Source organism: Marmota marmota, unplaced genomic scaffold, assembly GCF_001458135.2.
Source record: "Marmota marmota marmota unplaced genomic scaffold, marMar, whole genome shotgun sequence".
Classification (NCBI taxonomy): Eukaryota; Metazoa; Chordata; class Mammalia; order Rodentia; family Sciuridae; genus Marmota; species Marmota marmota.
Genome location: NW_025999977.1, coordinates 26,121,925 through 26,149,634, shown reverse-complemented (window position 1 = coordinate 26,149,634; position 27,710 = coordinate 26,121,925). Strand labels below are relative to the sequence as shown.

The 27,710-nt window shown below is 37.5% G+C and overlaps 1 protein-coding gene and 1 long non-coding RNA gene across 7 annotated transcripts in view; one reads left to right on the top strand and one right to left on the bottom strand.

Moving 5' to 3' along the window:
* The first annotated feature begins 3,355 nt into the window (after positions 1-3,355).
* Positions 3,356-27,710, top strand: part of Plekhh2 (pleckstrin homology, MyTH4 and FERM domain containing H2) — a 109,929-nt gene continuing 85,574 nt past the window's right edge. For 5 of the 6 annotated variants that reach the window (XR_007348094.1, XM_048804462.1, XM_048804465.1 and 2 more), the window contains exons 1-2: positions 3,356-3,499; positions 10,648-10,777. Coding sequence is in view for 5 of the 6 variants with exons in the window: in XM_048804462.1 (XP_048660419.1) it covers positions 10,655-10,777 (123 nt within the window). In the remaining variant the exon portion in view is untranslated. Of the gene's footprint in view, positions 3,500-10,647; positions 10,778-27,440; positions 27,567-27,710 lie in introns of those variants that run through there. The other variant, XM_048804464.1, reaches the window with a different exon arrangement.
* The window catches only part of LOC125617188, a 28,677-nt gene continuing 4,863 nt past the window's right edge, over positions 3,897-27,710 (bottom strand). The window contains exon 2 of the long non-coding RNA XR_007348095.1: positions 3,897-5,118. This is a non-coding gene — a long non-coding RNA (uncharacterized LOC125617188). The remainder of the gene's footprint in view (positions 5,119-27,710) is intronic.

The window sequence follows — 27,710 nt, the reverse complement described above, 5'->3', positions numbered from 1 at the left end:
ATTATATATTTATTTGTGTCAATATTTAGTGAATGCACATCTTTCTTCCTAGGTTACAAATCCATGAAGACAGAGATGTCTGTTTCAGTAATCTGACAGAAATCTCTTTTTGGCATATCTTTGTGTTCCTCATAACTTAGTACAGTGCCTGGAATATAATCAATATTCAAGAAAATGTATTCCTTGCCACCTTTGTTCAGGATATACTTACAGTGCATATTCATTCAACAAGTATTTATTGTGTATCTACTATGTGCCAGGCTCTGTGCTAGATGATGGATATATATGAAAGCAAAACCAGACAGTGTTTCTACTCTTGTGGCACTTACAGTATAGTGGGGTACTATGGTTGTTACCACTGTTGACCGGTGACGAGTCCTTGCTTCCCCAATGTTGAAGAATAACACCAGAGAAGCACGCCGAGGCAAGGTCAGAGTAGAAATTAGAAGTTTATTAAAGGACAGCAGAAAAGACTTCTCCCAGAGGAAGAAGGGGAACCAAGAGATGGAATCCGTGGAAGTGCAGTTGTCTCTCCATTTTATAGTTTTCGGTGATGGAATGTTGGTGGGAAAGCCCAAGGGGTGGGACATAGGTGGGCCAAAGAAGTAATCTGGGCTGGAAGGACTTAACACTTCTTTGGGATGGGCTATCTTCAAATCTGCTGGGGGCTGTTTCCTGGACTTCATTAACATTTCAAGAGTTGCTCAACTTTTCCAGGAATTCATCCTCATGGCCTCCATTTTAGATTTCACTCGATATTAGACCCAATTTACCTAACTACACTGACTACCTAACTTTAAATCTGGCTTCATGGTTTGGGTCTAGAATGTCCTCCCAAAATCTCATGTTCAAAGTATGGTCTTCAATGCAGCAAAATTCAGAGGTGCGGCTTTTAGGCAATGATTGGGTTATGAAGGTTTTGACTTCATCAGTGGATTAATCCACTTGGTGGATTATTGCGCTGATAATGGACTACTGAAAGGTAGGACCTAATTGGAGGAAGTTCATACCTGAGCACATAGAAAGTGTTTATCTTCTCTCCTGCCCTTTCATTTCTCTCTCTGTCCTTTCTGGCTCCCACTAGCTGATGGCTTTACTCCTCAATACACTTCTACCATGATATAATACTGCCTTGGAGTCAGAAGAACATGGACTGAATCCTCAGAAACTGTAAGCCAAAATAAATCTTTCCTACTCTAAGTTGTTCTTGTCAAGTATTTTGGTCACAGCAATGAAAGGCTGATTAAAACATGAAAGGAAGAAATCCAATAATAGCAAATAAACTAAGACAAACAGGTATAAAACAAGGGTAGTATCACTATGAACATTCATGAAATCTGTTCAGAGATATTTTCTTTCCATGGCTACCTAATATAAAACCCCAAACTGACAGGTACTTTTCTTTTTAAAAACATCTTTATTATAATTCATATAAAATAAAATCCACCCATTTAAATTGTAAATGCCCATGGGTTTTTGTATATTCACAAATTTGTTCAACTATTACTAATTTTATAATTTTTTTTTTGCCCCCAAAAGAAAGCTTGCTTCCATTGGCCATCACCTCCATCCCTTCCCAGCCACTAATTGACTTTCTGTCTCTCTGGGTTTGCCTCTTCTGGACATTTCATATAAATGGAGTCATAAACTAAATGTTGTTTTGTGATTGGCTTCTTTCATTTAGCCTATTTTTCAACACTTAGCCAATGTGCAACATGTATTAGAACTTTTATTTATTTATTTTTATTGATGAATAATATTCCATTGTACCATGTGTTTTTCTTAGCACAGCCAGAAACAGGATGCTGGTCCACATTTTTCTCCAGAGCCAACATATTCAGTTTGTCATGTTTCCAGAAAAAGGTGACAGTAAGTTAATGTTGGCTGAGCCTTACAGGAGTGGCAGCCGTGTTTAGAAAACTGCTTTTCATGAGTGATCTTATTCACTCAGTTCTCTAAGTCTATTTAGTATTTCTGAGTCACAAAACGGAAGTGATTCTATTTTAGCATTCTTTTTCTCCTGCTTGGTCTCTTTTGACTTGCTGTGTTAAATTATGCAAGTCACTTAAACTCTGTTTATTTAACTCCTGCCTGCTCTGTAAAATAAGCCCAGTTCAGCCTGCTTGTTTGCCAAGGCTGTTTGGAGACAATTTTTCATATGATATGCATCATCAGCTCCCACAGAAGGCAAAAGGAATTTGATGTGTGGGGGTAGTCTGGGATCTAGTCCAAAATTAGTGCTCATCTGGAAGAAATATGGAAGCCTGATACTCGGCCCCTCACTTGCTGGCCTTTTGTTTTCACTTATTGTCTTCCCTTTGAGGAACTTTGTAAATCTCTGTTTTGTGATTTTTTTTTTCTTTATGAGATCACCTTAAAAAAAAAAAAAGATTGCAGTGAAAAAAGCCTTCTGAGATTCTCTGTTGACCAACTGTGAATCAAAGGGAGTAATTTGTCTGACCTAGTTTTGTGACCTGGGAAGAATTACCCATAACTTTCAGAATTTGTCCCCCTCCTCTCTCCTCTCCTTTTACCCTGAACTGACCTCGGCTTGGGATGTAAAATCCAGTTAGATTTAAAATACCATTCATGCAACATGCGGTGTACCGGATGCTGCGAAGGATGCAAATCCTTGCTTTCAAAGGCTTGCAGTCTGGTAGAGAGATAGGGGGTTGTACATAAAACAGACGGAGTAAGTGCCAAGAGGGGCAAAACCCTAGATGTTCAGGGAGCAGAAACAATAGATTTCTGCTCTGTGGAGAGACAGGCATGGTTCTACGGAGATTGTTTTGAACTGTGTCTTAAGGGATAGTTAAAACTTTCAAAGGCGGCATGCAAAGGAAATAGCTTGTAAATGTTCCCAGTGGGCGTCCTTGGGGGTGGGGAGGTGCACAGCAGTGGTCTCAGGTGTAAAGGCAGCTGTGAACAATAAACCTGAGCAGGTAGAATGGAGGCCTTGAACACTGGACTAGGGAATCTGTTCTTGATAATTTGAGTAAAAGGAAGTCAATGAAGGTTTCTGGCAAGGTGTAAATCAAAACTGCCCTGAAGGACAATTAACTCGCCTGGAGCATGAAGGATGGACTCACAAGAGATATATCAGGCTGGGAGACTTAAGCAGGAGGATGGTATAATGATAGTCCAGCCCGGCAGAGGAACTAGAAAGTACGTGACCGACCTCTACAACAAGGTCTGAGGTCTAGATGTGAGGAAGGCTCGGGGTACACGGGTCAGGACAGAACTACTTGGAAAGGAGACTGGGAAGAGCCAAAGTTATAGACACACTCTTCAGTGACGACGGGTGGTCTTCCGTGGTCCCGGATTGGCTATCCCGGCCGCCAGTCCCGGGAAGGGGTGGCGCCCTGTCCCCGCCCGCCGGGGGCTCCTAGAGAGGCGGGCGCGGGCTGAGAGCCGGGAGAGCCCGGGGAGCCCGGGAAGCCCGGGATCAGGCGCAGCCGGCAGGGACATTGGGTGCTGCCACCGGGGACCCGCAGCAGAGGTAAGCAGATGGGAAGTACCCGGAGCCGGGGGACGACCCCAGCGTCTCAGCCACTCCGGGATCCCCGCCCCCTCGGGAGCGCGCGGTCCGGGGGGCTCATAGAGCCGAGGATGGGGACCGCGGGCAGAGTCGGCTGCTGGGATCCGGAGGATGGAGCAGCTGGCGCAGCTCTAGACCCCACGTCTCCCGCTGCAGCCGGGGTCTGCCTCCAGGTCTGGGTCTCGTCTGCAGGGGTGGGTTGGGGGCGGTGGCCCGCACCCCTACGTCCCCTGGGCTCCTGTGACGTTTTGTTTGAAAACCCAGAGCCCGGGTTTCTGGCACTGCGCCTGTGGTCCTTGTGGGCACAGCGGGGCCCCAGGTTAGAGATGCCCCCGCAGTTAGGGATGCTGCGGCTTGGCCTCGGCTTCTGGGGAGCCCCACTGTGATCTCCCGGGAGAAACTTCTCAAAACTTTAACGAGCCATTTTCTACACCTCGAGTTGCCGGGACGTCAAAGTGCCCTAAGGTGACCTACCATGAAACTACGCTGTCCCCGAAGTCAGTAGACCACTTTTTAAAAGATGGAACATTTTAGCCGTGGTATTCTGAGCGCGAGACACTGTGAGAAGAGAAGTCGAACCATTTGTGCTGTGAAAGCACTAGTGCTGGGCTACCTGCGGGTCACTACTTTCTTTGTGAAAATTCCTGTCTTTGCAAGTCTGGACCGCACCGCTCAGTGCGTGCCTGAGGAGTGTGGGGCGAGGAGCAGGCTGTTTGGGGCAGTGCCACTGAAGGGCAGGCGTGGCCGAAGTGGGGCTAGGTGGTGGCGGTAAGGTTCTTTAAACAAGGCATGTCTCAGTCCGGTCAAGAAAGGCATCTTTTCTGCTAAAAAGAAAAAAAAGGAAAGCACAGTTACCTGATCCAGTTAAGCTGTCCCTTAAGAGAAGAGAACTAAAGAATGTGAGAGGTTAACCCTGAACTCCATCAGAGTAAACCAAAGGAGATGAATCTTTCCTTTTGGGGTTTTGTAAGAGAAACAGGAAGTCAGAGATTCAGAGAAAAGAGCATTCATTCCACAATTGTAAACAGTTTATTTTGTGTCAGTATGTATTTTCAAAAGTTATTGAAGGTATTTGGAAAACTCAAGACTTTTTCTTGTCCCCTGCAGAGAAGATAGAGCACTTTCAGATTCAGAATTTAGATATATATATTTTTAAGTAATTGGTTATAGCTCCAAAGTGCTATAGTTCTATAACATCAGTGGTAATATTTATTGTTCATAGAATTCTTAACTACTCAAGATGGTGCATTAGTGCAAGCTACTTCTGTACTTTTATACACTGATATTATAGAATGAAATGAGGAAACCAGGTGTCTAGACCTCAGTGTGGACCAATCTGAAGCTTTGAAAAAAAATTTTTCTGGTAGTATTGAAGATTGAATCCAGGCCCCACACATGCTGGGGAAGTGTTATAACATGGAGCTACAACCCCAGCCCTTTTAAAAAAAATATATTTTTATTTCAAGACGGTGTGTGGGGGGGGTGTCTTACCAAGTTGCCCAGGTTGACATAAAGCTTGGTAATCCTCCTGCGTCCATCTCCCTAGTAGCTGGGGTTATATTCTGTCTTCACTGCTTCTCCTGCAGTTTTGAATTTTTTTTATTATGACCCAATTAAAATGGAATGCAGATGTTAAGTGCCAATATAATAAAATTCTTAAAGCATTACTACCTCATTGTAAAATAAATTAGCATAACTGAAAAATAGGTGTGTTTAGTTTTGATGTTATTTGTTGTGTCATTTTTTTCATAGCAAAGTGCTTTAGGTAAGCTATATGCATGATGCTTTTATTTTTGAAGTTAAGTTACCCTTTTTTTAAAAAAAAACTTTTTTTAGTTGTAGATGGACACAATACCTTTATTTAGCATTTTTTATGTGGTCCTGGGGATTGAACCCAGTGCTTTATGCATGCTAGGCAAGCGCTCTACCACTGAACCACAACCCCAGCCCAACAGTTACCTCTTAATTATTTGAGTTAATGGTGACATTCTTGGAAGAGATAATAACCACATATAATGGATCATTAAATGATCTATTTGTAAATGTGTTTTTAGTGTACATCCACTTAAACTACTACTTTTTCTTGTTCATAAATTTGTGCTTTTTATCAAGATGTAATTCAGAAACCATAAAATTTACCCTTCTAAAACTGTGCAATTCAGTGATTTTTAGTATATTTTCAAAATTGGCAATCATCACCACAATCTAATTCTAGATTATTTTATCACCCCCCAAAAGAAATCCCAGTCCCCATTGCCCTTTTATCATAGCCCCTGACAACCACTAACTGCTTTCTGTCTCTCTGTCTGGTTTGTTTCACTTATAATAATGTTTCAAGGTTCATCCATTTTTATAGGCTGTAGTGGTATTTAATTTCTTTTTGTATCTGAATAATATTCCATTCTGTGTTTATGTCACATTTTGTTTATCCATCCACTTGAGGGTGGACACTGGGTTGTTTCCTCTTTTGGGCCTTTATGATTGGATGTTATAAATAATTGTGCACAGGTTTTTGTGAGAACCATGTATTCAATTCCCTTGGCTCTATACTTCATATTGGAGTTACTGGGTCATAAGGTAACTAAACTTTAGAGGAACTGTTAAACTATTTCCAAAGCAGCTGCAATATTTTTGCAATACCACTGGTAATATATGAGGGTTCCAATTTCTTCACATTCTGACCAACAATTGTTAGTATATGTTCTTTTTCATTTTATCTATCCTATTTGGTATGAAATAGAATGTCATTATGACTTTGATTTTTCACTTTCCTGTAGAGTTAAGGATGGTGAACATCTTTTCATGTGCTTATTGGCCATTTTTATTTCCTTTGGAGAAATGTCTATTCAGATACCTTGGCCATTTTTCATTTGGGTTGTCTCTTTTTACTGCTGAATTGTATGAGTCCTTTATATCTTCTGGACACAAGCTCCTTATCAAGTACATGATTTGCAAATATGCCCCCCTCCATTTTGTAAATTTTTTTTCACTTTCTTGATTGTGTCCTTTTAAGCTCCAATTCTTAAATTTTTTAAAAAAATTTTAAAGATATTGATGGATCTTTATTTTATTCATTTATATGTGGTGTTGAGAATCAAACTCAGTGCCTCACACATGCTAGGCAAGTGCTCTCCCACTGAGCCACAACCCCAGCCAACAATAATTCTTAAATTTTGATGAGGTCTAATTTATCTATTTTAGTTATTTGTTGTTTAGAACATATCTAAGAAACTATGTCCTGGTTCAAGCTCCTGAAGATTTATACCTGTTTTCATCAAAGAGTTTTAGAACTTTGGCCCTTACATTTAGCTCTTTGATCCATTTGGGGTTAATTTGTGTATATGGTATGAAGTAGGGAATCAAATTAACTCTTGTGCATTGGGGCATCCAACTGTCTAAGCATCATTTGTTTAAAATACTATTCTTTCCCCCATTGAGTTGTCTTGATACCCTTGCCAAAAGTCAGTGAATGTAAAGGTGAAATGTTATTTCTGGATTCAACTTTATTCCATTGACCTATATTATATGTCTATCCTTATGCAAGTATCATGAAGTCCTATGATTTGTGCCTTTGCAGTAAGGTTAGAAAGTTAAACGTGTGAGTCCTCAAACTTTAAAAAATTATTTTGGCTATTCTATTCTAAGTTCCCTGTAAATTTTAGGTTTAACTTGTTAGTTTCTGCAAAAGAAATAGTTGCACTTTTTGAAGGGATTGCATTGAATATGCCATCTTCACAGATTCAGTCTTCCAATCCATGAACATGCAATTTCTTTCATTTATATAGATCTTTATTGGCTTTCATGGGTCTTTTGAAGTTTTCAAAGTACAAGCCTTGCAAATTTAACAAGTTTTATATTTTATTGATTTTGATGATAGAGTAAAGGGAACAGTTTCTCAATTTAGGTTTTGGATTTTTCCTTGCTAGTATACAGAAGAACAGTTGATTTTTATATATTGATTTGGTTTCCTAGAATCTTGCTCAACTCATTATTCCTTAGAAAATTCTAAGGAATCATGCATGTCATCTGCAAATGGAGATAGTTTTACTTCCTTTCCAACTGGGTTGCTTTTTATTTTGTTTTCTTGCCCTTTCTAGTACAATGTTGAAATGTTGAATAGAAGTAATGAAAGCAGACATCCTTGTCTTGTTCATGACTTTATTGGGACAACTTTCAATCATTTACCAGTGTGTATGATGTGAACCGTGGGATTTTTTATAGATGTCCTTTATCAGGCTGGGGAAATTTCCTTCTTCTTTTTTCTGAGGAGGGGGTGGGCTGGTGCTGGGGATTGAACCCAGGGAATTGTGCATGAGAGGCAAGCACTCTACCAACTGTGCTATATTCCTAGCCCCAAGGGAGAAATTTCCTTCTATTGCTGGTGTGTTGAATGCCTTTATTATGGGGGCTATGTATTTTCTTAAGCGTTTTTCTGAGTTGTTGAGATGATTGTGTGGTTTTCATATGGTATATTACCTTGATTCTTTTATTAATTTGCTGAGAAATATGTACTCCTTATGTTATTTTTGACTGTAGGCTGGGAATGTAGCTCAGTGGCAGAGGACTTGCCTTTCATGAGCAAGGACTTGGGTTCTATCCCTAACACTGCAACAAACAAAACAAAATCTGTAGCCATTTTACACTAGAACATAAACAAGGGGGTGTAAATGGAGATCAAAATTTAACCAGCATGAAATAGACTTCTAGTTGCTTAAGACAGAAAAGTGTCCCTACATTTCTGCACAATTGTATGAATGGATCAAGAATTAAGGATGGCTGTTTCATGACTGCTTTTTATTTTTTAATATTTCATCCATATTTTCTTTCCCTGTCTCTTTTAAAGCTAATAATGAGAGAAATCAAATAGTAGAATGATAAAAAGTTTGTGTTTGGCAAATTACATTTCTACTCCTAAAGCATCAATGCTGAAGTGAGTCATTAATAGTAAATGCTAATATGGGAAATGAAAAAGATTATTTACAAGGCTAATATTATTCTAAAAAACAAACAAACAAAACACGGATAAAACAGCGAAGCAAGGATGCTGTAGACACCAAGAAACAAGAAGAGAATGATGTCAGCTCTACCATGATGAACTTTCCTTAAACTATAGCTGGGATTGAAAGGTATCTGGAGGCTTTGACATGGTGGGATACTTTTAATAAAAGTTGTAGCCTTCATAGAACAATTCTGCTTGTATTTATTTGTTTTTAAAAGATTGAGTGATAATGTCAGTATTAATATAAAAAAGTACATTATGCACAAACCAATACTTATGCTAGGAAAATCTTTCAGTGGGATTTTATTAGCATACAGTTTTTTAAAAGTTGGTATAGATTTAGGGAGGAGAATAAATTACACTAAATACTGGGAATAAACTTGATTGTATTTTTATAAAACAAAAGAATAAAATAACATACTTCAACTGCAGGACCCTCCAGGGTCTAAGTAACATGCTCCTCATGCCTGGAGTTTGGCTCCTGCAGGAGATCCATTCCTAATGCAAATTTTATCAGTTCATAGCAAGGACAATTCAGAAATACATTATTTAAACCTTTTATTTTAATAACTCAATAAAACATTAACAATGGGCTGAGGAGGTACCTCATTGGTAGAACATTTGCCTAGCACGTGTGAGGCTCTGAGTTTGATTACCAGCACTGAAAAAAAAAAAAAAAGCAACATTTAAAGTTGCTTTTATGAATCTCAGAGCCAGAAACAATCATGCTTAATGAAGTAACACCTATTTAAAAACCAGTTCCCTGGCCTCTTGTCTTCCTCCCTATAGTGTTTCTCCTCCAAAAGGAAAGTTAATATCATGGAAAATACTGAGTCCAGATTAATGTAGATGATTCCAAATTTCATATTTATAGGTTTTTCTCTTCTTACACCAATAAAAATTATGCACACTTGTCAGGATCATAACTTACCTAGATAAATATGCCAAAGGATTTCTGGCTTGAAGGATAGCCTGTTCTTGGACAAATTCAGAGTGGTGCTAAGTAATAATTTTAGAACAAATCTAATATATATTTGTAGCACTGGTATAGTGTTTCTCTATGTTATTTTATTGTGCTATCAATTGAATCAAACTGTGATACTTCTGTAAATGTAAGAGTGTGGTAAAATTATAAGCTATGGATTTTAAAAGTCTATCTGTTGGACAGAGTTAAAATAATAATAGTACTCTGTGCTGTGCTATTATACTATCCAGAGTTCTGTTAGAAACAGCAAATATTTAATTTGTCCCTCACAACTTACCAGTGAGGAAGGATAGTTTGTGATTGTCAGCATCTTTCTTTTTCCAGATTGTGTAAACTGAGACACTAAAAGAGAATTAAAATCATGGCATTTGCAGGTAAATGGATGTAGTTGGAGAGTATCATGCTAAGTGAAGTAAGCCAATCCCCCAAAACCAAATGCCGAATGTTTTCTCTGATATGTGGATGTTGATCCATATTGGGGATGTCTGGGGGAGCATGGGAGGAATGAAAGAACTTTCGATAGGGCAAAGGGGAGGGAGGGGAAGGGAGGAGGCATGGGGGTAAGAAAGATGGTGGAACGAGATGGACATAATTACTCTAAGTACATGTATGGAGACATGAATGGTGTGACTCTACTTTGTGTTCAACCAGAGACATGAAAAATTGTGCTCTGTATGTGTACTATGAATTGAAATGCATTCTGCTGTCATGCATAACAAATTAGAATAAATAAATAAATACATTTTTTTTTTTAAAAAGAAGCTGAATTTGAGGAGCTGGGGTTGTGGCTCAGTGGTAGAGTTCTTAACTAGAAAAAGAAAAAAAAAAGGAGTTCTTACCTAGCATGTGTGAGTTACTGGGTTCAATTCTTAGCACTGCATATAAATAAATAAAATAAAGGTCCATTGACAACAACTAAAAAAAAAAAAAAGGTAAGTAACACAGTGGGGCTTCCACCCCTGGCCTCCTGTCTCACTCAGTTCTTTCCATAAAATACACCAGCTTCTGGAATTTATCTTAGAATTTAAAACTTGTGGCTGGATATCATTAGATGGGGTGCATTGGGTGATTTAATGGATTATCTTAAGTGCTAATGTTATGCTGTTTGAATGCTTTCTTGTTTAGAATAATTATGGCAGAGCCTTCTGATTCAGAAGGACCAATAGATTGGAAAGAGCGATGCGCAGCTCTGGAGTCTCAGCTTATGAAATTTAGAGTTCAAGCAAGCAAGATACGAGAGCTTTTAGCAGACAAGGTAAGCTTTTCTCTCTAGCCTTTGTTACTAAGTATCAGCTACTCTGGTCCCTTTTCATGTATAACTGAATAAACTCAGTACTTTTGGGGTTAAGCCTTTTGTAAAATAGTATAATTTAACTATTTGCCAAGATTTGAAGCTACATTTGGCATATTCTTTTTCCACTGTTAGGGTAAATTGGGCAGTGGATGTAAAACATTTTATTTGCAAATGTTAGTGGAATATGTGAAAATTGTGTATGTTTAATTAATGTGGCATTCATTCATTCTGGAGAGAAAAGTAGTTCATTTGATTTTGCTAGTGGAATTTAATAGCATTTTAAATTGCTAAATATTTAAGAATATAATTTTAAAGTGATTATAGAATAAAAATCCCTATTGGCAATAAAATGTGTTTATAATGTATTTGAAAAGTATGTACCTGTTTGGAAATTTGTGTTTATTAACTGTATATCATTAAACTATTATTGAGACTAGAATTGAGTTTAATATAATTATATGTTTTTCCTAATAGTTCTAATAATGCAACTAGAATTTTGTGTCACAGGAATTTTGTTTTTGAAAATATGTATATAAACCCAGCACATTCATTCATTCAATCATTTAACACATATTTTTTTTGAGGGCTAGTTATGTGCCAGACATGGTTCTTTATGTCACAATTACATATGTAAACAGGACAGCCTATGTTTTTGATTCCAGGTGATCTGGATTTTAGATCTGTGCTGTCCATATTTGTTCAATATGAAAGTCACTAGCCACATATGGCCATTGAACATTTCAGATGAGGGTAGTTCACATAGAAATATAAATACATACCGGATTTCAAGGATTTAGTATGAAAGAAAGTAATTTATCTCAGCAATAATTTTTATATGGATTATGTTGATACTACATTGGTTATTGGGTTAATTGAATAATATTAAAATTAATTTTACCTGTTATTTTACTTTTTAATGTGTGCACTAGAAAATTTTAATTATGCATATGGCTCACATTATATTTCTAGACAGTCCTGGATATATATTAGGATGAATGATATCTGTGGTCAGTCAGAACTCAGCAGAAGAATTTCCAGGGGGTTTCTTAAACCCTAGTCCACATATTCTTTTGGGATAGATACTGGTACCCATATCACATCTCCAAACAAGGTCTTAAATCTTCATTGTTGGCCAAGAATCTCTGAGAAGTAGTTTAATAAAATACAGTGAAACATCATTCCATTTATACTTTCATATATATCTTCTTAAATTTTTGTATTTTAACATCTTTTTGGTAGAAAGACTAAGGTTATCCTATTCACTTTGGGTTAATGATAATCCAGTAATAGTCTTTGAAGAATAAATCCCCAATATCAATGTGCCCTACTGCTATTAGAATAAATTATAGCTCAGAGAAAAAAAATCTCAGTTTGAATATCTCCAAATAGGGAAAACTTATCTTAAGTCAAGGTTGTCTTTTGCTCTTTATATATGTCCTCTCCTGTGTTGTGCTGTGATTTATCTAGTATTTTCCACAACTCCAACTATTCATACAATTATTTTGTCTAGATCCACCAATTAAATCCTGCTAGATCTTGTGGACACTTGCCAGTTGTTGCCTTGGCCTCTGAGCAGTTGACATTGCTGACCACAACCACCTCCTCAGAATTTTCTTGACTTCTCTACTGTCTTAGTCTACATATGGACTAAATAAAAATTCTGCTCATTTGGGTTTCAATTAGTTGACTTTTAAATTTTGTGGCAACATTTGTTCTGTTCTTTAGAAAGCACATTGCAGCAAGTGTCTCTCTGATTGCCCATCTTTTTATTTTTTAAAATTTTTTAGTTGTCAGTGGACCTTTATTTTATTTATTTATATGTGGTACTGAGAATTATTTTTTCTTTTTTTAAAATTTTTTTAGTAGTTGTAGATGGACAGAATGCCTTTTTAAAAAGTATTTTTTAGTTGTTGATGGACTTTTATTTTATTTGCTTATTTATATGTGGTGCTGGAATTGAACCCAGTGTCTCACACATACTAGGCAAGGGCTCTACCACTGAGCTACAGCCCCAGCCCCTGAGTGCCCATCTTTTAAATTATAAAAGTGGTGTTTTCTCTATAGGTAAAACCATACATAGCTTTTTAAAATATTTATTTTTTAGTTGTAGTTGGACTTAATACCTTTATTTCACTTATTTATTTTTATGTGGTGCTAAGGTTCGAACCCAGGGTCTCGCAAGTGCGAGGGGAGTGCTCTACCACTGAGCCACAACCCCAGCCCCCATAAATGGCTTTTTAAAAGTATTTTTTTTAGCTGTAGATAGACACAATATTTTTATTTTTATTTATTTATTTTGATGTGGTGTTATGGATTGAAGTGCCTCACGCATGTGAGGCAAGCGCTCAACTTCTGAGCTACAACCCCAGCCTCATAAATAGCTTTCTGATTACCAATCTTTAGGCTATTAGTTTTAATATTTTCTTTGTCAGTAAATGAGTACTCAAGAGGAATATTATTTTAAAATTGCTGTTTTAGTTGTTTCTTTTCTTTCTTTTTTGTCTGTATTTCATATCTGTAACTTGAATCCTTTGACAGATCTAAGAGATGGAATTATTCAGATGCATTTTACATACTGGAAAATGGATAAGTATGCCAAGTTTCTCATGGTTTCCTAGTAATATATTCAGCATTAAAATGGGAGTAAGGATTCTCACAATACTTTGTTAAATTCCATTATGAAATATTTTCCCAAGTTTAAAATTTCTTTTTGGTATCCACCCATATTTTAAGGAAAATAGCTAATATTAATTGATTTATTATGTACTCAGCACTTTATAGATTTAATTTACTTAATTTGTCTAATCACTTGTGAGGTAATAAATTTAATTGTCCCCATTTTATAGATTAGGAAACTTATGTTTCCTCTGTGCTAGGAATTCTTCTAAGTCCCATACATACACACACACACACACACACCCCACACACTTTTAATACTTTCAACAATCTTATGAGGTAGGTACTAACATTACCTGCATTTATCTAGGAGGAAAATTAGGCTCAGGAAAATTATTTAACTTGTTTGAGTTTACACTGAAAGATAAGTGATGGAACCAAGATTTGAATCTGGCATTTTGTTTTTAAAGCCTAAATGATTAGCTGTCACCTTATATGGCCTCTCTGATCTAGTTTTATTACCACCCTCTTTGCTCTCTCTGATGTTTCTGCCCTCTCATCTATTCTGTCTTCTATTCAGTCATGCATCATATAAATTCATCTCTGGGTGGGGATAGGTATCTATGTGTGTTGGTGTGTGTGTATGTATTTAATAATAAAAATTTATAAAGCATTACGTATTTTTCAGAACAACCCTATTGCACTGTTTCTAGGTGCCAACTTGAAGCAAATGTTGCATTCCTGAGACTAGTCTGTTCCCATCCACAACCTTTGTTTTTGTGTTAGGACCAGTCTGCCCCAAGGTTTCTGTTTAATATTCTCTATGCCTTCTCCCCAAATGGATGTAGCCCCAAGGCTGAAGATTCTTAAGAGAATACTAATTTGATTCTTTAGCTCTTTGCCAGGAATTGGGGCCAGCTTCTTCTTCCTGCAACAATTCTGATTCTGGTTCCATTTTATTGGTGCTGGCTTTAGGCAGCTCATGCCAGGTGCTAGCTGTGGCTCCCAAGCCTTTACTACAGCCATTAGCTAGTTTCAACCCCATAGTAACCCTATGAAGTAATTATTATTCTCACAATCTAACAATATTAACGTTAAGACTGAGTGTAATTGATTAGTATGTCCAGCATTACACAGCTAACAGCAGAGCTGTCGTTAAACCTTAGATTTCTCATATTTATTGTAATGCAGTTAATAGAGTACCTGGCACATAGAAATGACTCATTAGTTTTTTCTTTCCTTCTTTTTCTTTCTCTTCTTCCCTCTTTCATCCTTCCCTCCTTTTCTCTCTTCTCTTTTCTTTCCTTTTCCTTCCCCTCCCTCCCTCTTTGGATCAAACCTAGAGCCTTAAGCATACTAGGCAAGCACTCTACCACTAAGCAACCCTCCCCAGGCTTTCTTGTATCATTTTGACTAGGCATGCTGTTTAAGAGGAGATAATTTCAATGTAATTACAGATTGATAGGAAACATTTTGAATTTTGTAAGGGAAAAGGTATGAGATTATCTGAGAGTATTTTAGAATTAAAGATGAATTTCTATTTTATAGATTTGTTTTATTTTTGAAGATGGAGTAGAATATAGGAGATTTTTAGAAAACTATTTTGGCACTTGGTTCCTCCCCCCATCACTATTTTCAAGAAAGTTAGAATATTAAAGCTAGTGGAAAAAAGGCCTTATTGAAGTCTTGGGCAAGTGCTGCTGTAAGTGGGAGAGGTCTTTAGAGGAATTTCAGGAATGGTGTTGGAAATATCCTTAGAATGCCAAATATAAACTCTTCAGGGAAGCTGAGTTGTAAGTAGTTTTTCTACCTTATAATATTACTAGTTAGTTTTCTGAGTCAGGGAGGGAAAAGGGGAACTTTCTTTACAAGGTGAAGTGCAGTGTTATTTCCTATGAGTTAGATTTTCATTGAAAAAGAAAAGGAAAAAAATAAGAATTTTTCCTGTGGGCATCAGCATGGCCCACATAACCTAACGCTTGCTGCCTTTACCTGACACAGCATGGCCATCTGGGATTTCCTGCTTTGGTCTTTCTTTCATGAATATGGTTCCCCTGAGGTGGTTCAGGAATGCTTCCTAAGAATAAGGAGTCCCTGGATAGCAGAGCATATGGTTTCATTCAGCAATCCAGCATAATATCACTGTTAACCTGTTTAAACTGTACATCCTCTCAGTTACTCTGTTGGCTCACCTAATGTTGCACAGTGCCTGGTGGAAATTCGACATAGATTTCAGTGAGATTTTGCAGACTAATTTGAACGTCATATTTGAGGTTATTGGCTGATGACATTATCTTTCTATCTATCTATCTGATCATCAGGGATTGAATTCAGGAGCACTCAACCACTGAAACACATCTCCAGCCCTAGTATTTTATTTATTTTAAATCCCCAGTATTTCATTTATTTATTTATTTATTTAAACAATTTAGATTTATTCTGATTCCCTTACAATTAATCTCACTCTTAACACCACAATTTTATTTATTTATTTATTTATTTATTTATTTTTTGAGAGAGAGAAAGAAGTTTTTAATATTTATTTTTTAGTTTTTCAGGGAACACAACATCTTTGTTTGTATGTGGTGCTGAGAATCGAACCTGGGCCGCACGCATGCCAGGTGAGCGCGCTACCACTTGAGCCACATCCCCAGCCCCAGTATTTTATTTAGAGACAGGGTCTTACTGAGTTGTTATTCAGTGCCTTGCTTTTGCTGAGGCTGGCTTTGAACTTGCGATCCTCCTGCCTCAGCCTGCCAACCTGCTGGGATTATAGGTGTGCACTTCCACACATGGTGACATTATTTTAATAAAATTTATAAAAATGTTTGGTGATAGGATTGGGGTTGTGGCTCAGTGGTAGAGCGCTTGTCTAGCATGTGTGAGGCACTGGGCTCGCATACAAATAAATAAAGGTCCATTGATAACTAAAAAATATTTAAAAAAATGTTTGGTGATAGAGTCTTTCATGATGTCTATGGGGGAAAATCAGGGAAAGAAAGTCTTGGTGGGGAGTTGCTGTTTACATTAGTGAGTAAGAAGGTCCTAAAGATTCTACCTAAATTAGCCAATCCATTGAACAAGTTTATTTGTGCACAATGCCTATAACAATGAGATGATCATTGAGGATTATGTGGTGATATGATGTGGTGATATTATGTGATGATATGATCCAAGCTCCCTGGCAAATTCCCATCTGATACTTGTTGCTAAGTTCACTCTGGTTACAGAGGGCACTTGGTAACAGTAAATCAAGCATGAGATTTAGAATTTGCTGCTTTATTTTATTATTGTGTAAGTGGCCTGTTCATAAAATGCTTACTGTGTTTTTCTCTAAAATCTGATATGGGGCAGATGATCATTTCAGATTTCTTTTACTGGCTTAGAATGGAACAGTTGTGGACTTGACCCAAGGTTTACATTATAGTTTACATTGTGAGGGTAAAAACTTATGTGAATATGTCCTACATTGCCTTTTTGAGTATTTTGCAAAATTATTTTCCAGCTTGAATGACTATGAAACAAAATAATCAAAATGAAAGTATTGCCTTTTATTCTACCCGATGGTTTTAAAGCATTCTAAGCTTTACTGGATAAACTTAATGTGTATTTATATTAATGTGATATGAAGCATTCAGTATTTATGATTCTGTAATATAGATGGTTTCTTTTTATTGGTGTTTGTACTAGTTTTTTAATTTTTTTTTTTTTTTTGGAAAGAGTTGAAGCCTTCCTTCCTTTATTCATTTTGCTCTTTTATTTCATTTGTTCAAAAAATATTTACTGAGTTTTTGTTAGGTAGTATTCATTATTCCAGCCTCTACTATTATTATATAAGTAATTGGCCTACTTAACATCTAAAAAGGGAGCATTTAACTATTTCCTATCTAGTGGTAGAACTCTCTTAGAATCTCAAACTCAAAATTTAGACTTTTTTTTTTGGTTCAATCCCGGGTAACCAGATAAATAAATAAATAAATAAATAGTTAGATAGATGAATAATATCACCAGCCAATAACCTCATTCCCTGTGTTTCTTTCTCTGATAGGTTCTCTAAAAACATGTAACTTAAAGTTGTTGTTATTATGAGTGTTAAAATGTTTATAAGTTACCATTAAAAGATTCCCAAGCTGAAAGAATAGCAAAGGACAGAAATAAAGACCAATGCTTTCCAGCTAAGAATTTTGTGGTTTTATGTATTTGGGACTGATGTTCATATAGTTTTTTTGTTGTTGTTGTTGTTGTTGTTACTGTATACTGTGTGTTTGGTTTATAAATACTGTAACAACTGTGGTTTTTCTAAAAAACACTAGGGAATGAGAACATGAAGATTGAAATCTCAGCTATGTTACTGTCTAGGAATATGAATTTGCATAATCTTTATAACAGTTTCCATTTCATGGTATGACTATGAAGTAATGTATTTGAAAGTTCCTGGTTTCTGAATTCTTTTTTTTTTAAGAGAGAGAGAGAGAGAGAGAGAGAGAATTTTTTTTTTAATATTTATTTTTTTAGTTTTCGGCGGACACAACATCTTTGTATGTGGTGCTGAGGATCGAACCCGGGCCGCACGCATGCCAGGCGAGCGTGCTACCGCTTGAGCCACATCCCCAGCCTCTCCTGGTTTCTGAATTCTAATTGGAATTTCTTTTTATTATTATTATATTTATATTTTTTTCAGTACCGTATTTTTTAATTAATTTTTAAAATTTATATATGACGGCAGAATGCATTACAATTCTTATCACACATACAGAGCACGATTTTTCATATCTGGTTGTATACAAAGTATATTCACATCAATTCATGTCTTCATACATGTACTTTGGATAATAATGACTATCACATTCCACCATCATTTCTAACCCCATGCCCCCTCCCTTCCCCTCCAACCCCTGCCCTATATAGAGTTCGTCTATTCCTCCCATTCTCCCTCTCCCCATCCCACTATGAATCAGCCCTCCTTATATCAAAGAAAACACTTGGCATTTGGTTTTTGGGGAATGGCTAACTTCACTTAGCATTATCTTCTCTAACTCCATCCATTTACCTACAAATGCCATGATTTTATTCTCTTTTATTGCTGAGTAATGTTCCATTGTGTATATAGTCTAATTGGAATTTCTAAAAAGAAAAGTTATCTTTTATTCTTTGAGTTCTTTTTCTTTCATCTGGGGCTATTTTTCTTTTCTTTTTTTTTTTTTTTTTGTTGTTGTTCAGGTAGAAAACTTTTCTCAAATGTCTGATGATCTTTGGTGATCTATTTGTATTTAAGAATGGGACATCTGCAAAGTTGGGTGACAATTGTACACTACTTGTTAGTTACTTGTCAAGTTTTGCTTTTGGGAGAGTGGGCCGGAGACTATTTGTTAGATGGCAAGCTCATAAATACCACAATTGCTGGATGAGTGAGCTCCAAACAATTTATTCAATTTTGTAAGAGAAGAACTTTTCAATTTTTTAACAGAAAGTAAATGCTTATTTGCTGGACATTTGGCATCTGGGGGGAGTGAGAAGGTTTAAGGGAATTAGCTTATTTTAAAGGACCACATAATTTCCATTAGTACCCACTATTTTCAGCCTGACACAGCATTTCTCCCATAGGTCTTCACAGGGTTCTGCAGGGCACTGGGTCCTCAGCAGGAGGAGAAGCTCAGGACCCTCCATACCTTATTTTAGTCTGTGCTTTCCATCATTCTTCTTCACCAAAAACAGAGGGGTTGAGTGAATATATGCCTTTGCAATAGTAAACTTATCCTTTACTCCCAGCCTCCTCTCACTAGCAGCCAGCCTTTAATCTTTAAGAGGATATTGAAAATCTCTTGGAACTCATTTATCAGTCCAGAAGGAAAGAGATAATGAGGCTGACATCAGTGGTTCCCCAACAGAGAATCTAGCCAGATCACTTCATGTTGAAGTTCATGGTCAGCAAACCCCATATATGTGTTAAAGCCTCTAATCAACCTTTTAGTCCCTCACCCTTAAACCCAAATGGCTTCTCAGGGACAACTGAATATCCAAAGAAAAGCCTGTAACACGAAAGAGAATGAGCAATCAGAAAAACATTGCCCATATAGAGAAAAGGAAGAAAAACAAGGTGGGCAAAATCCTATCATTTAATATTTTCAGAAAGAAAGGAAGGGACAGTGCCTCCATGAAATAAGGAATATTCAGGAGGAAATAATGACTCTTGGAAATTAAATACATGATAGAAGAAAAGGCAGACTTAATAGAAGGGTTGGAATATAAACTTAAGGGAAGTTGCCAGGAAGTAGAATAAAAAATTTAAAAAGATGGAAAACAGGAGAAAAGATGAAAAAGTTAGAGGTTCAGTTCAGTATTTGCTAATTAGGGTTTGGAAAGGCACTAACACTACTGGTTAGCCCTGCAATTCAGGTCTGCCCTACTTCTGTTTTCCTGCTGCTCATCAGGAATCAGGGGGTTGAGGTCAGCAGATTGGTCGTGCCTAGAGGTTCCGGATCTGCTGTGCTGCATGGAGTGGGCTTCTGCAGCAAGCATCCACACCATGCCCAGTCCTGGCTACTGTGGGGTGACAGATCAGCTTACCCTGGCTCACTTTGGTGCTGGCCTGCCATTGACACAGGCCGGGCCAAGCATGGCTGGCTCCTCACAGATGTCTGAGCTTTCGGCCTCCACTCTGCCCCTCCACTGCTTGAACAAGAGCTTGTTGGCAGGGATTGTTGGGCTGCCTGTGCAGCTCCGCAGCCAGTGGACTATGCCATTTCTCAGCCTGAAGAAGTGCCCCAAACTGCCATTAGGGGAAAGGGCGATGACTACTCTGGCTATTTCAGGCTGTAAAGGGCAGGGGATGGCAGTCAGGGTCCTTCTACTGGCCTGTTTCAAAAGGCCTCCAGTAGAAGCGGGATTTGGTTTTGGATTCCATTTGTAAGGCCATTTATAGCTTGAGCATCTCACACATCAGGGCAGTCTGGTTGGTAGGTGATTGGATGAACCATATACAGGGCAGAGATCATATTAAGACAGCAATAAACAAGATAGTAATATTTTCCGTAAACAACTAGCACAAAATCAATTTGTTATTAGCAAGTCCCTGAAAACCATGAAGATTAGTAACTTATTAAAGCTTAAGGTGGGGTTTAACATGACACTGATTTGTGAGTGGAGGTCTTTTAAGACTTTAGAAACATTAGCAGAGTTGTTAGAAAAATATTTAGTTTCTATAATGTCTTAGGCATTCTCTTCAGCTATAGTTAAATATATATAATGCCATTTTTAATATTTATTTTTTAGTTATAGATGGACACAATATCTTTATTTTTTATGTGGTGCTGAGGATCCAACCCAGTGCCTCACGCATACCAGGTGAGCGCTGTACCTCTGAGCCACAACCCCAGCCCTATAATGCCATTTGTGTTGTGTGTGTGTGTGTGTGGTGCTGGGGATTGAACCCAGGGCCTTGTGCATGCAAGGCAAGCACTCTACCAACTGAGCTGAATCCCCAAGCCCCTATAATGCCATCTTATTTTTGTAAAACATCTTTTCCATTAGTGTACTTGTTTGGTTGAGGGATCCCCTTTAGCTATCACGTAGGACTTCCTTGGAAAAGTTGGTTTGGACGTCCATGTGTCATGTTACATCTTTTAAATGTAATATAAATAAATATAGGGACTAAATAATACTAGTGAAAAATACATTGAGCTTATCTATATAGGAAGTTAGGAAGATTTTTAGGTCTCAAGTTGACTTAGAATAGATTTGTCACTTTGGCAGGAGTTTTTCAGAATGGTTATCAGGCACTATTATATAAGAACCCCCTCCCTTTATAACCTCCCAGTTTTACTTACTTGAAAGAACTGACACCAGCATATGTCTTAAGTTATAAAGCATTGTCTTCCTTATATGACTGCTTTGGTTATACTCTTCTGCCAGGTGTTCAAGACCAAGTTGATCAAAATTGACCTTGTTCATATCTACTGTTAGGAGTCAGCTAAGATTTGTCAGGAGTCAATCTTGGGAACTTGTGAGAAGACTCTTGGCTCCTTTAGCTTTCCTCTACCAATTATGCCATCTGCCAGGATGGATTAGAGTCTTGCTGACCATATGTGGCTTCCTTTGTAAGCATGGGGGACACTTCCCTTTCCAATGACCCTCCTCTTTGCAGAATGTGCATTGATTGGTTTTCTTTTCTCTAGAGTCCTCAGGAGGTCAGGTGACTCACCAGAGTTGCATGGCCCTAAATGAAATTCCATTGTTTCCTGAGTTCTGGCAAGGGTCAAGATATTGGCTGGTTTTTCCTTTTATCTTTTACTGCCTTGACTTTGATCTCCATGGTTTTAAACATCCAGCAGACTAGTTTCACCAGTCTTAAAGTGGGAGTAATGGGTTTTGACTTTGGTACTGGGAAATCAGCATTATATCCTATCTGTCCTGTAGGTGATGGCTTTTTGTCTTAACTCAGAAGTAGAACTCTTGCAAAACACTAAAGGCAACAGTTATAAAATTACTCAAAGCAACCAAATGTAATCCAGGTTTGAAAATGGACAGTGTATAAAAGACAGCATTTATTGGTCAGCTTGCCTATATTAGACCTACATAAGCTCTAATTTTATAAATTTCTTATATAACACTTAGACAAATCTCAACCATTTAGTTCTCAGATGTATATATTATATCTCTAGCCACATATATTTAGGGCATCAACTATATCAGAATAACCTAAAATATCAGTTACTTACTTAACCAGTTATGGAGTAATTGTTTAAACAACCTTAAAACAGGTACAAATCCTAATTTTTAAGACTTAGGATTTTCCTAACAGACATAATAAATTATCTTGATAAATAATAATTGGATATCTCTTAACATACATTTATGAAGAAATGTTTAGTTAAGAACTTTACATTATCCGTGAAGCCAGAGTACCACATAACCTAGTTAATATTTTAAACCAGTTATTCCCACCAAAGAAAAATCCTTTAAAGCAATGGACATCAAACTTCAAACATTTTATAGAAACTAATGTTTTGTATTGACTGCACACTAGAAAATTATGTGTTAGTAATTTCAAAGACATTTTTGCTTTTACCAATTTAAATTGACTTTTTGTTGAAGTTTCACATGAACTTTTATAAGTGCTCACATATCTATAAGCCAATTCTGGTACCATGTAAAGAATATATAGATACATACAGATTTGACATACAATACACAGGTATGCACAAATATACATAAAACAGGAAACAAAGATGTGGTGGCTTTAACCAAGTGTTTTATATTCACAGGTAGGAGACTAAAGAGATTACAGTGCCTATCAGATTTAACCCTTTAGAAATTAAAACAGAGCCTGTCACATATTTTTACATTATGACTTACACATAAGAAGGACCTATGCAATTGGAGACATTAGGAGTAGTCTATCAGCCATGGTGGACACTGAAATCAAAGGTTCAAATGGCCACTTGTCCTCAGTGGGGGTCACATTCACTTCCACCATCACTACTGTTAAAACAACTCCAGGTAGATGAAACAAGAATGATCAGGAAAAAAAATTAATTTATGGGGTTGTGGCTTAGTGGTAGAGCACTTGCCTTGCATGTGTGAGGCACTGGGTTCCATCCTCAGCGCCACCTTAACCAAATAAATAAATAAATAAATAAATAAATAAATGTTATTATGTCCATCTACTACTAAAAAAAAAAAAAAAACAGAAAAAAAGAATTTAAGTATGCAGAACCAATTGTGAATTCACCAGAAAAACTGAGTTCAAAAGACAGAAGGTTTTTCTAAAAAATGAAATGACCATAATCATATCTAGTAAAGGAGCACATGGAACATCTTTATCAGACCACAATGCACATTGGGATCAGAGTCAGTCCTTTCTCTTTGTCTCCTCCTTTCTGTAGCATTTAGATAGGAACTTACTGAGAAAGCAGAATTCCAGAGTACAAAAAAGCTTTATCAGTTTGGACACTATTTTTTTTTTTTTGTCTTAAATTAGTTTGATCAATTACTCATTGCAGATCTAGCTGAAGGTGGTGTTAGTTTATGTTTCCCTCAAGGGCTATCTCCCTCATTCCCAACTTGTATGTGGGTCAGACTTGAGTACAGAAAAATATTAGGTATTTCTTCCCAGGGTTGAGGGTTAAAGGACTTGCAGTGTGTGAGTACTTATGCTAGATGGAGTATTACCCTTCGGAAAGACAAAGGGTGAAGAAGGTGACACTTGACATCCTTCTATTGTCTGAACCAGATTGAAGTATCCTTCTATCCCCTGTGGACCTCAAGGCCGTTGGTGACCACTCCTTGAGTCCTGCTGGTTGGATTGATCACTCTTAGCAATTCATGACCCAGAATCCCTTTTTTTTTTTTTTTAATGTCATTTCCCTATTAAAAGGAAAATCCTGTTTTTTTGTTTTTTTTTTTTTTCTGTACTCTGCTTATCTGCAATTATGAAGGCACTATAGACAGGGTTTTGTGTCCTGGAGGAATTTAATTATTGTACTAAGGGAGAGACATTTCACAAGGGTCATTTGCCCTGAACAAGTTTTATAGTCCTTTCTGATGTTTATATTTATGGTATCAGTTTGGAAATCTTTTGATACTTACTTGATCATTGTAAATATTTGATCTTAAATTGCTTGAGAGTCTTTGGATTGTATTTGTTTTTTGTTTAAAGTTTTTTTTTTTTTTTAGTTTTTGATGGACCTTTATTTTATTTATTTATATGTGATGCTGTGAATTGAACCCAGTGCCTCACATATGCTAGGCAAGTGCTCTACCACTGAACTACAACCCCAGTGTATTTGTTTTTTTTGTTTGTTGGGTTTTAAAATTATCCAGAGGAAAACTGGAAGAGTTTGGAAACCTAGGGAATGGGACCTTCCTTGTGAGTAGGAGCACACAAAGGACAAGGGTGGGGTTTAGGTCTCAAAAGGCACTCAAGGACTCGAAAGTTCCCAGTAACCTTATCTATGGGTCCTGTTGAAACAATTGGGATTCAGAGGGACATAAGAAACCTGGGTGTACATGGTTTGTGTGGCACATATGACAGACAGAGTAGAGAGAATAAAAGAGCACTTGGCTCACACTGTGGGGATTAGTGGGTCACCTCTTTTCCAAAGACTTGGATCAGACTAAGGCTTTTGTCTCAGACACAACACAACCACCATCAGGCTAAGTCAGTCTGAAAGTGAAAGAAGGAAGTGGGTGCTTGAACCCATCTGTCTATGTGGTTTGTGTTACACAGAGATAAACTGAAGCAGAGCTTCCTCCATCAGAGATGAAGGGAATGAGCAAGCCTCCTCCAGTGAGCCCACGCCTTCAGACCGGTGGCCCTCACTAACTGCTTTTAACTGGCTGGCAGGTGTCCAGTATTTTTGATAGAGATTTTTCAAAAAGGAGTAAAGAACTTCAGGAGAAAAAAAGATGGCTCTGTTGGTCCATTTTACTCACTCTTCCAAAGATCCAAAAGATAAAATTTGATAAAAATTGAGTTTCTCTGCTTCAGCTGGCAGGTGGGGGTCTGCATAAACCAAAGGCCTCTGCAGCTCTTAATGGTGGGTTATACCCTCCAGTGCTGCAGCAGACCCTAGCAACTGTCAATTTCTTCTTTCTGGGTTCCTGTCTTGCAAATTCGAAAATGAAATCCATAGACAGATTGAGTGAATGTAAGAATAGGATTTATTAAAGAATAGAAACAGGGACAGTACTCTCAAGAGTGGGAGAGAGACTCCATTGCAGGTTTTCCCCCTGGATTTGCTAGTCTAAGGATTTAATATAATTAGCACTTGGGTCAATGCTATTGGTCCAAATTCATGCTAATCAGGGTTTGAAAAACTACTTACGCTAATTAGAGGCTGGAAAGGCACTAACACTATTGGTTAGCCCTGCAATCCCATTCAGGTCTGCCTCACTTCTGTTTTCCTGCTGCTTATCAGAAATTAAGGGGTTGAGATCAGCAGATTGTGCAGGGATTTAGGGGTTCTGGAGCTGCCACACTGCATGGAGTGGGCTTCTACAGCAGGCCTCCACACCATGCTTAGGCCTGGTTGCTGTGGGGTGACAGGTTGGATGGCTCTGGCTCTCCTTGGAGCTGGCCCACTGCCAGCATGGTGGCCTCTGCACAACTGAAGTTCAGCTCTGAAGGACTGAAGTGGGAGCTCCTGGCCTGTGCTCCAGCCCATGCAGACTAAATGTGTGCCTCTCCACCACTCCATTGTCATTTCTTGGCTGGGATTATTGGGCTGGTTCTGTGGCAGGTGGTCCACATCAATTTTATCATAGTATGCTGTCTGGTGGGGGAAAGGATAAGAAACCAATAAAGTTAGAAATATTTTATTAATATTATTTTTAATTTTTTTAGTTGTAGGTGGACACAGTACCTTTTTTAAAAAATGTGGTGCTGAGGATCGAACCCAGTGCCTAAACGCTCTACCACTGAGCCACAGTCCCAGCCCAAAGTTAGAAATCTTTGAAAGCCAAAACGGCCAAAACTGTTACAATGACGAGCATTCATATTTCTTTCTTTTTTTTAATATTTATTTTTTAGTTGTAGTTGGACACAATACCTTTATTTTATTTATTTATTTTTATGTGGTGCTGAGGATTGAACCTAGGGCCTCACACATGCTAGGCAAGTGCTCTACCACTGAGCCACAACTCCAGGCCTCATTTTTCTTTAGAGAACATTTTTTAGAAACTAAGCTTATTTCTAGAACAAAAGCATACCTTCAATTTAAACTTTGAACTAAACTCTTGGAATTTAGGTAATTATGCAGCTTTAATGGATACTAGAAGATGCTAAATGTTGTGTAAATCCATTACAAACCATAGAATGGAGAAATGTCAGGCAACCAGGACTTCTGTGGTCCCATCTTACCCTAGAGAGAGAGAACTGGTGGTTTTTCCAACATTACCACAAACCTACCTACTTTGAAAGCCTGTGGCAGTGGTGGAGATGGGTTGGAATAGGATGATATTTTGGGTAGGATGAGTAATGAAATGAAGGACACCTTTCATCTTGGAGAGTAATTCAGCCCTCAACATCTCCTTGGGCTGGCCATAGTTTTGCAATAACAGCAGGCTTCTGATTAATATTAGATGTATTTTCACTAAAAGAAAAATATAAATTCTCTTTCAAAAAAGTCTTTCTTCTAAGGTTAATCCATCATTGTGCCATTAATAATACTTCATTACATATTTAATCTGGACTGCATCCTAAGTATTTAAATTGATATTTTTAAATCTCAAAGAAAATCTGTGTAATACATTTATTTTGGATATGTTCATACAGTTTGTGAAATGGAAAGTTGGGGAAAGCTCTGTACTTTTCATGATTATGCACCTTGAAGTTGAGACACTAGATTTCTCTATGATATCCAAGAACTGAGAGCAACAAGAAAATACCATTTCTAGACACTCACTGCATGTCAAAATGAGAGACTTTCATTGGAATGATGACCAGAGATGATCAGTGGGTACCATAGAAATAATTACAGTATTAGTTTTACAGATCTGTTCTCAACAGGGTAACTTTGGGTTTTAGTTTTCTATGGCTGCATAAAAAAACCACCTCAAAATTTAATGACTTTATTAATTTTTCCATATATATGTAATTTTCAAATATATATTTAAAACATATATTTAAAAATATCATGTTTTACATGATAGATAATTTTGTCAATTAAAAAACCTAGGGGCTTTAAAACAGCAATCATTTTATTTGTTCACAATTCTGTTGGTAATTCTTTTGACTATTTGGCATTGAATGTGGTCATTCATATGACCACATTCAATTGTCAAATCAGCTGGAGGATGGGCTCACCGGGGGTGCTGGACAGTTTGGTCTGGGATGTCCTGATTTCATTCATGTATCTGACACCTCAGCTGGAAGTGGTGGAATAGTTAGATACTGTCCAAGATCCACCTGCCCCATACCGTTGGTCTCTCCAGCAAAGTAGCCAGATCTTTTTTCCATGCTGATTCAAGGATCTAGGAAAGTACATGTGCAAACTGTATATTTCTTCAGGCCCAGCCACAGAAGCTACATCACATTCTAATAGTCGGAATCCATCACTGGACAACACAGTGTTAAGGAAAGAAGAAATATTTTCTATCTCTAGAAGGGGGAAGTCACATGATGTTAAGCATCTTGGTATGTACTTCTTGCCATGTGTATTTTTTATAACATGTCTATCTAAATCTTTTGCCCATTTTTAAAATGGGGTTGTGGGCTTTTAAAATGGGGATGTGGCTCAAGCAGTAGCGCGCTCGCCTGGCATGCATGCGGCCTGGGTTC